The sequence below is a fragment of the Bidens hawaiensis genome, unplaced genomic scaffold, assembly GCF_021521415.1.
Source record: "Bidens hawaiensis isolate Kalapana, Puna unplaced genomic scaffold, B.hawaiensis_p1.1 tig00038491_1, whole genome shotgun sequence".
Lineage (NCBI taxonomy): Eukaryota > Viridiplantae > Streptophyta > Magnoliopsida > Asterales > Asteraceae > Bidens > Bidens hawaiensis.
The window spans coordinates 15415-25458 of NW_027505546.1; the positions used below are offsets into that span (position 1 = coordinate 15415).

Below are 10044 nucleotides of genomic sequence, written 5' to 3' on the forward strand. Positions count from 1 at the left end.
GAATTTCCCGCCGAACGGTTCACGATAGTTCACCGAACGTTCGGTTCATTTACAGACCTAAGGATTAATCACTTAGGGGGCTGGAAAAATATTTTCTTTTAAAAGGGGGGTTGCCTCCATTTGTAATGGCGGGAAGTTTTAAAAGTATAGGGTTATTGGAGTTAGTCAGAGAATGTAATCTCCCCTCCGTTGTTAATGGAGTATCTCCCCTCCCTTTCTAACGAAGGGGAGTTTGAAAAGTTACATGTACCATAGTTGGCTTTTGAAAAATACAAGGGGTGGGCATATTTTGAAGATAAAATACTAGACAACTAACAACAAAAAAAAAATTCTTCAGTTCAGTCAGTTGACTTTATTTTGAGAGCTTAACACCATGCCATCGAAATTTTGTCATGTGTGACATGATTCTTAAATAAGACAAGAATACTATACATAAATCCAGTTTCTTTTGAGTGCATTAAAACATTTTGAAAAACGTCAGCTCATACAGTCGCTAACTCTACTCATAAATTACATAACTTTTTACAACTGCGAGAAAAATCCAACACCTTGATGCCCGTTAGTTATTAAGCAATTCATGTTTTATTTCAAAAGCCACTATTTGATTATTCACTATCATCGGCTAACAAGGCCCCGATCGATGTGCTTTATGGACCGTATAATGTGGGAATTGGATTGTGCACCAACAAACAAAAACTCCTACTTGATTATACTTCATAATGTATGTTATTATATACTTTTCTAAACTGAAACTAACCCATCTTCAGCCCATTATGCATCAACACCCGGGCCTGGATACGCAGGGAGGCTCATTATGCGCTTGTCCACAACAGGCCCGCCAACTGTGAAATGATAAAGGCTTTGAAACTTTGATCCAGTCAACCCAAGCACCTCATGAACTGCAAATCAAAATTATGATTTTAATACAGATTTCATAATTGTGTTAATATATTAACTTTTAAAAAAATTAAAACTGGAAAATATCAACACGGAGTAAGATATTGATTGCATACCGGGATCATCAAAAAAACAACCAATGCCGGTTGCAGAAATGCCAACCGCGTGTGCTTCAAGGTACAACACCTGACCAACAACTCCTGTTTCCCAAAACAACCTTGGATACATCCAAGCATCCTTGTCATGTAACGTCGGCTCAACACGTGCCACCATACCCAGGCTAAAGCAACCATCACTTGCGATATCCTACACGAGTAACAACAATTATTAAACAAAAAGGTTTCAAAAAAAATTTATTTAGAGCTAGAAAACGAGTACCTGATGACACGAAAGATGTTTTGAGAGCTTCATACAATCCATTCTTGCAAGTTCATATAATGGCAACTCGGGTGGGCACCCCTCGGGTTTCTCCCACTTGAATTCCGACCTCGTGGCCATTTTAATATCATCGAAATGGTCTTCATTTCTAACAAGAAAATACAACCCGTTTGGCAAACCGACAACCCTATGCACAAACAACACACAATGCACTTCACTATCCCAATCCATGGCTCGAAATGGTAACGCCAGTTGTCGTTTTTGCTTTTCTTGAAAACCAGAAGGAAGACAACGAAGTAAAATCTGATAAAATGTGTTTCTTTCAATTGATGTAACTCCATCCATATCAACCGCACTCCTACGCTTTCTCACGAGTTCCGTTAACGTTATATTATGATATATATTCTCGCCACAAGTCGCACTCTTTATGAACGGGTCAATAACAAAACTTTTCTCTAAAGTTAATGGCTTTTTCACTGTCTCTGTGGTTTTGTATATTATATCCCAACATACATGTTCTTTACTAAGTGAATTAGGCTCACCTTTCCAATCCAAATTAGAAAACTTCGAAATCTCAAAGCTCAAATCTTTATAATTGATATCAAATTTATCGATCCCGTTAGGAAAAACAAGAAGCAAACAATCAGGATGCTCAAATTCCATCTCTTCAAACTTACCTTTAACTGTTCTTGAAGGAATCTTGAACTCTGGATAAACTTCAAGCCCCATTATTTTCTTTAACTCATCATGCCCCAACCCATCAAGTATCTTCACATCCCACCCTTGACCAGCAGCTGCCATTGTAACCGCTGCAATCGCATGACCCATGTCATGGTTACAGTACCTGAAAGTAGGGAGGTGTTCATGAAACTGAAATACGGATCAGAAACCTAAAAGCCAAACTGAAACAAAAACGGAAGGTTTGTTTATTTTTTTTTTATGTTTTTGTAAAAACTGAACTTTGCATGTAATAAAAACCAAACCGAATTTATAAATTTTCATTTTTTATTTTAACTATTTATAAGAATCTAGTAAATATGTTAGTCTATTAGTTTAGCCCAAATGTATAAAATACCCAAAAAACCGAAACTGAACGGTTTTCAAAAATTCAAAACCTGACGTTCCGGTTTTTGGTTTGGTTTTAGCCCAAAACCGGCCCAAACCGAGCCCTCTCAAATGATTTTGGCCAAATTCACTATTTTGTGCCAAGTTTTATTTTCGGCCCAAAATTTTCAACCTCAAATGACAATACTAAAAAATCGAAACCGAATGGTTATGATAAAAAATTCAAACAGAAGTTTCGGTTTTAGCCCAAAACTGACCCAAACCGAGCCATGCACACCCGCACCTGAAAGCCCTCTCAAATGATTTTGGCCAAATTTAGTATTTTTTGCTAATTTCTGTTTTCGGCCCAAAACTTTCAAGCTCAAATGGCAGTACTAAAAAACCGAAACCGAACAGTTATTATCAAAAATTCAAACCGAAGTTTTGTATTTTGGTTCAGTTTTAGCCTAAAACCGACCCAAACCGAACCACGCACACCCATACCCAAAAGCCCTCTCAAATGATTTTGGCCAAATTTACTATTTTGTGCCAATTTTTATTTTCGGCCCAAAATTTTCAAGCTCATACGGCAATACTAAAAAACCAAAACCGAACGGTTATTATCAAAATCCAAACCAAAGTTTCGATTTTTGGTTCAGTTTTTGCCCAAAACTGACCCGTACCTGAAAGCCCTCTCACCATACTTCCAAGCTTCCCGCCAAAAAACCGAAGAAAGCCCTATTAAAAAAGAACCATCTGGGAACAAATTGGGGAACAACCCAGATGGGATTTGAGCCCTAATCTCCAACGCATGCTGCTTTGGTGCGTAATGAGCCACAAAACCCAGATCAGAAATGGGTTCAATTGGTGGGCATATGATGTAAGCTTCAGTCGGGTGTAAATTGCCGGAGCTAGGGTTTACTCTGAGCGACCAGGTGGAAAACCCAGTTGATTTCCAAGCTGATAACGCCAAAGAATCGTACAAGAATTGAGATATTGTGGAATTAGAGATGGGCTTTGGGTTTGGGAGTGAACGGAAGAGTGAATTGTAAAGTGGTGAGTCGCCGGAGTCTCGCCGGAGATGGTGGAGTGCGGCGGGGATGTAGCGGCGGAAGGGGTTTGGTTGGTTATCCCAGTCGAGGCCGTGGGGCCCTTTGGAGTAGTTGGTGAATGAGTGTTTGGTTTGGTTGTGGTATGTTAGGACTTGGGTTAGTTGTTCTTGGTTTTGGTGTGGTGTGGATGTGGTGGTTGACATGGTGACACGTGGCGGTGGCCGGAGGAGGGTGGTGGTGGTGGGTGGTCGGAGGAGGAGAAGGTGGGGGTTGTGGATTCTACGGTGGAAAGGTTTCATTTTGGTAAGTTGGTATAGGAAGTTGTGAGAGTCTACATAGTAGAGTAGAGGTGTCTAGATACACAGATTCGGGCCTGTAAATCGGTTTACGGACGACCTGATAAATTTGTGGTTAGGGCCGTCTCTGACCCATATAGGGCTCGACCGACTTGATAAGGGCACGCAATTTTGTTTCGAAGCATTTTTTAAGGTCTCTTGATTCGTTTAATTTTGTTTTGTTTATCGCTTAACTTTATTTTGTATATGTGTTATTGTAAAGTACAATAAGTAAATTCTCTTGATTCGTTCAATTTTGTTTTGTTTATCGCTTAACTTTATTTTGTGTATGTTTTATTGTAAAATACAATTAGTAAATAATTTTGTTTTGTTTATTCTTATTAAAATTAGCGTCAATCTCTTGAGAGAAAAAAAAAATTATACAAGGCCTACTTTTTAATACTTGTCTTGGGCATTTGAAGATACAAACCGGTTTAAAAATCAAACCGAGCAAACCTATGTGAAAAACCATTTTAAGTCCTTTAAATTTTCTTTTGTTCTTATAGAGCCATTTACCGGCCTAGCCTTAGTGGGCCGTTGTTGTTACTTCCATTTGGTTACGAATAAAAAGTTAAAACCCCAATTTATGACCAGTGCAACTTTAAAACTTGACCTTGGGCCCATTTAAGAATATAGCACTATAGGCTTATAGCCCCTTAGGTAGAGGTGTGCAAAACCGGTTTATAAATCAAACCGATTTGGTCAACGGCTGGTCAAAACTGGTTTGACTCAAACCGTTTGGTTTATAAACCGGTTTAGAAGTAAGATAGGCTGGTCTTGTCACGTCGGTTCGGTCCGGTTTATAAACTGATTTAACCATTTTTTCTCAAACCAGTTCGGTTTTAAAACCGGTTTGATAGATCTTAAGGGGGAACCGGTCCTGATACTGGCTGTTTGGGTCGGTTTAGGAACCGGTTTGGATGAAACCAGTTTTTTGTACACCTCTACCCTTAGGCCTTAACCTTCGGCCCACAACATTTATTTTTATGGGTTATTGAAGGTAAACTGGTAAAGCATATTAAACTAGATGCTTTAAACATGTGAGTTGTGTCGGGGATCTGACGGGAACTCGTTTGACATCCGTTTAGTTTGTTATGATATCGGTTCGTATTATCATAAAATTTTGGGTTTGTTTGTGTAACTTAATGGAACATAAGGTTACCATAATAAAAAGAGGAGATTACTTGTGTAATTAAAGGAGCTTGAGGATTAAACTAAATGAATCTTGAGGGTACAATATGTAAATAGTCATGCATGGTTTCAAAAATATATTTTTAATATATATTATAATGTCCACATATTGAAGGTAAATTATATTAAATGGCAATAATGACAATTTTGGTAGTTTATTACAATATTTTTAATTTGTAAAAGAGAGAGAGAGAGAGAGAGAGAGAGAGAGGGAGGGAGAGAGAGAGAGAGAGAGAGTTAGGCAATATGAACTATATGTTTGTTTAAAAAATGACACATAATTGTTGTGCAAAGAAGAGAAACATTCTTCAAACCAAAGACAAAGGGTAACAATATTGGAAATGATGGTGGTTTGTTAGTTTAAAATCCAAGAATATTACATGAGTTTATTTAGTTAACATGTTTATGTTGGTTAAGCAACGTGTTGGAATGATTCGCTAAAGACCAGCACCTTGTCTCATGGAAATCTTTTGCTATTGCTTGCACAATTGCATGGTCAAACCTTATGGCTTACTCAATTTATACCTGAATTTAAGTAAATGTTAAATGTTTTATAATTTGATATAGGGAAAAAAACTTTGAAATTATTACAATTTTATTTTATACTTAAAATAAAATGGATTACAAATTGATCAAATATTCTTTTGCAGATTGTGGATATTTATTTTTAGTTTAGTTAATAGTAAAACAACATGGTGTCGTTATTATAGTGTTATGATCAAATACAAATAACGTTTCACATAAGATGCCACTGAGATCCTTAAAAATAACTACATTAACTATGCTAAAAGTCAAGGGCGAAGCTTAGAAGGTACCTTAGGATCCCCCCCCCCCCCCCCGGCAAAACATGGTTTGTGACTTTCAGTAGTACAACTGTTATTAACAAAATAATTACTCCAGCTTTTTTATACATTTAGTAAAATTTGTAAATAAGTTTGAAAGTCAACCTTGAGATATTCTCACATATTATCTCATACAAGTGGACGGTCGTGGTGTGATAAAACAAAAAGATTACTTAGATTTCTTAATCACTCAATCTCATACTATCCAATATATTCTCAATAACAAAATAATTCACTTAATTTGTTAGCAAAGTTGCATGTGCAATGCACTTGAATGCATGTGACAACCTTTCTATATAACCACTAATCACCTCTTCATGTTTTCACAACCTTTACACAACAAAAAAAACACATACAATATCAACAAATGACACAAATGACTTTCAAGTTCTTGATCCTCTCTCTCACAATCCTAGGGCTTCTCGGCACGATCCAGTCACGGATCGTGACACGCTCACGGGCAAGAACATACCTTGAGGCACAGTGTCGAGCAACATTATACATTGATCTCTGTGTCAGGACACTTTTACCATACGGTACCAAAAACACGCTCCCAAGCCCACAACAAATAGCTCAAATTTCACTAACCACATGTCTAGCCAAAGCGCGGGTCACAAAGGCTTATGTGGATACGGTTGCAAAACAGTTAAACCAAGCGAAGTACCCGGGTGAGTACCAAGCCTTGGATCAATGCTTGCAACAAATCAACAATGGTGTGAACCAAATAACGCAATCAGTCAAGGAGTTGCAAAAAATGGGCAAAGACGGGGAGGAGAATTTCGGGTGGCATGAGAGTAACGTCGAAAGTTGGCTTGGTACCCGCCTTAACGGATGCCACCGCGTGCATGGACGGTATTTTAGGGGATAAAATCGGAAGCAAGACAAAAAGTATAATCAAAGCAAGGTTTTTAAACGTGAAAGAACTTGCTAGCAATTCTCTAGCGTTGCTTAATCGTTATACCGCGAGGCATCGGGCTTCTCGTGCCATCAAGAACCCTTAAGATCGAGTCGTATAATATAATTCGTGTTGTAACCCGGTGTAATGTTAATTTAGTTTGTGTGCTTGTTAATTAATTGGTTGTTATTTGTTTGTTGAAGTTATATAAATCTAATTGTCAAAATATCAATGTAATATGTTAATATGAAGTTTTGAGAAAGATATAAAATATTATATTAATACTTCCAAAATTTTCTTGTAAAATATGATAAACTACAATATTCTAGTCAGACTGTGTGTAGTCGAGAAACGCCCAAGACATAACCCATCACCCACGTTGCGGAGACTAAGTGTAGCGGAGAACCATCCAAGAGCGTTAGCCATCCGATCGGAAGGTTACCTTACATTAAATACTAGTTCTAAATTTGTCCATTGATTTATTAACTCCATTTTAAATTTTAAAATTTTATTAGTATTTAATTCAAGAAAATTAGGACAAAAATGTTTTCATGAAATATCGAGAATTAACGTGTATGCATATTAATATAAGATTAAAACCTACTTTTCAAAATATTAATATTAGAACTAATATTCAAAATATCGAGAAGTTATTTATAATAAAAAAAACAGTAACGTGTGTAATTGTTATCTTTTTTTTTCCAAATAGGTTTTTCTTTATTTATGATATTGGTTTTGCAGACTAATTAAGATTTAAATGAGAAAAATAATTATTGTTAAAAATAAAATAGTTTAAACATATGGTATTAAAGTCCTTAATGAACACTACCAAGTCCAAAGGTTTCTATAAAGCTACCCTTTTGTGTGGAATGCTCTCCACTACAAACACTAGTTATAAACAACTCTTAGCTTTCACAATGACAATATTTCCATTTTTAGCAACCATGATTTCTTGTTTGATCATTCATCTCTCTCTAGAGGTTTATGGTTACCCGATATCCGAAATTCGGTCATGGTGCAAGCAAACTCCTCATCCGGAACCATGCGAGTATGTCTTGGCCGGTAAACCAAATTATGGTCCAATGAAACAAAGACCGGACTTCATCAACGCACTACTGAAAGTCACCCAAGAGCGAGCAGAAGAAGCCGAGTCCAGCACACGAAGGCTTGGTCCAAAATGTCGTAGCAGCCTTGAAAAGGCTGCTTGGAATGACTATATACAACTTTATAAAAATACTGTGAAAAGGATCAAGATGACCGTTGATCCTAAAAAGACGTGTAGCCAGGTTGATATGCAAACCTGGCTAAGCACATCTCTCACGAACCTTGAGACGTGTAAGTATGGGTTTGAGGAGCTAGGGGTTGGTGGCTACATGTTGCCACTAATGAAGAACAACGTTTCATCTTTAATTAGCAATTTATTGGCAATGAACAAAGGAGGAGATTCATTTAATGAGCCTTACCATAAAGGCTTCCCTACTTGGGTGAAACGCGGTGACCGGAAGTTATTGCAATCTTCAGACCCTTCTTCTCTGGCCAATGTTGTAGTGGCTCAAGACGATACGGGTGACTACAAGACTATTCGAGACGCCATTGCCGATGCAAAATCAGGTGGCAGGAGGTATGTGATATATGTAAAAGAAGGCATTTACAATGAACACATTGAGATTAAATCTGATAATATAATGATAGTTGGAGACGGAATGGGGAAAACGATCATAACGGGTAGCAAAAGTGTCAGGGGCGGCTCAACCACTTTTGGGTCCGCTACTATGGGTAAGGTGTCACACGTCACAAATTTTACGCCATTTAAACAATAAATATTTACGTTTCCTTAATGTTATTTTTTTTATGAACTCTAGCGGTGTCAGGTGATGGATTTATAGGACGTAACTTCACGGTTAGAAACACGGCTGGCCCGCAAAACGAACAGGCGGTTGCGGTCCGGAGTGGGTCTGACTTGTCAGTTTTCTACCAATGCGGCTTCGAAGGCTAACAAGACACACTCTACGCTTTTTCAAATAGACAGTTTTATAAAAACTGTGACATTTTTGGCACTGTTGATTTTATTTTTGGCAATGCGGCTATAGTGCTACAAAATTGCAACATTATTGCACGTGACCCGGCTAATAAGACCAACACGTTGACCTCACAAGGCCGAACCGACCCGAACCAAAACACTGGGATCTCGATCCATAACTGTCGGGTCACGGCTTCAACAACCTTAAAGGGGGTTAAAACGTATCTTGGTCGACCGTGGAAGGAATATTCTAGGACCGTTTATCTAAAAACGTACCTCGATGACATAGTCAACCCGGCGGGTTGGTTGCCATGGGATGGTGATTTTGCACTTGACACGTTGTATTATGGTGAGTACATGAACACGGGGCCGGGTTCATCTACTGCTAAGAGGGTTAAGTGGAAAGGATACCATGTGATCACTAGCGGTGCTGAGGCGACAAAGTTCACTCCCGGGAACTTCATTGCCGGCGGATCGTGGTTGCCGGAAACAGGCGTGCCCTGGACCGCTAGCCTTTAATTCACACATGACACATCTAATAATATTATCGTTATATATTTTGAACCAACTATTATTTGCATGTTTAAAGCTCTAAAAGTAATTGTGTTAAGGCTAGGAAAGATATGCCATTATTATTGCATCAAAGTTTAATTGTAATATATGTAAGATTATGTGCATTATAATTTAAAGAAAAAATATTACAACGGTTTACTTATACTAAAGATGTCTTATAGAATCCAAAAAATAAGAAAATAAAGTTGTGATATACCTGAAGTATATCGAAACATGTATTACATCTATTAAGAACCATAAAGTGAATATCAATCTTCACAGTGCCTATCTAAAAAGAAGCTTGTTTGATAATGGAGTCCGAGTTATAATATTGAGCCCAAATTGGCTCATGAGTGTAAACGAGCCAATTACATACGTTTTTTTGTTTAACATATATTATAAAATAAGTATTATTATATTATATAATATTATGATACAATAATAACTAAATAGTATATTATGTTATATATAAAACTTTTAATCATGTATATACATGTACATAAAATAGTTTAAAATGTATATAATTTATTTAATCAATTAATATATGAGCCCAAATCAAGACGAACCCGAGCTGGGCTTTAATAATAGAGTTTGAGCCGAGCTTGAGCTTTAGACGAGTTAATGTTCGACTCAACTTGTTTACACTTGTAATATAACCTAACCTGCAAGTAATTCTCAATGAAAAGACCTTGACATGTTTTCATATATAAGAATGCAAGGCAATAAATTGACAATCACTATTAATGCACCTTTAGCAAAAAGTTAGGTTATATGCTATAAATTTTGGGTCCATTAAACGTTATGTTGAAGATTAATGCGTAGTCAATTGCAGCCAGCA

The 10044-nt window shown here is 37.2% G+C and overlaps 1 protein-coding gene and 2 pseudogenes across 1 annotated transcript; 2 read left to right on the forward strand and 1 right to left on the reverse strand.

Annotated features, from left to right (window-relative positions):
* Positions 1 to 642: 642 nt before the first annotated feature.
* On the reverse strand, positions 643 to 3603 carry LOC143613858 (uncharacterized). Its single transcript, XM_077087461.1, has 4 exons — positions 3003 to 3603; positions 1276 to 2119; positions 1014 to 1203; positions 643 to 899 (listed from the first exon to the last, which is right to left on the reverse strand). Exons 1-4 carry the CDS (start codon positions 3572 to 3574, stop codon positions 772 to 774), a joined length of 1734 nt encoding a protein of 577 aa, XP_076943576.1. The 5' UTR covers positions 3575 to 3603; the 3' UTR covers positions 643 to 771.
* A 2484-nt stretch (positions 3604 to 6087) lies between these two features.
* LOC143613856 (pectinesterase inhibitor 9-like) lies at positions 6088 to 6823 on the forward strand (annotated as a pseudogene).
* A 728-nt stretch (positions 6824 to 7551) lies between these two features.
* LOC143613855 (pectinesterase 2-like) lies at positions 7552 to 9248 on the forward strand (annotated as a pseudogene).
* Positions 9249 to 10044: the final 796 nt, after the last annotated feature.

Coding starts and splice junctions, on each gene's coding strand:
- LOC143613858 (XM_077087461.1), bottom strand. CDS start 3,574: ATGTCAACCACCACATCCACACCACACCAAAACCAAGAACAACTAACC. Junction 2,120..3,002: donor TATGGTGAGAGGGCTTTCAG/GTACGGGTCAGT, acceptor CCCTACTTTCAG/GTACTGTAACCATGACATGG. Junction 1,204..1,275: donor AACATCTTTCGTGTCATCAG/GTACTCGTTTTC, acceptor TTACTCGTGTAG/GATATCGCAAGTGATGGTTG.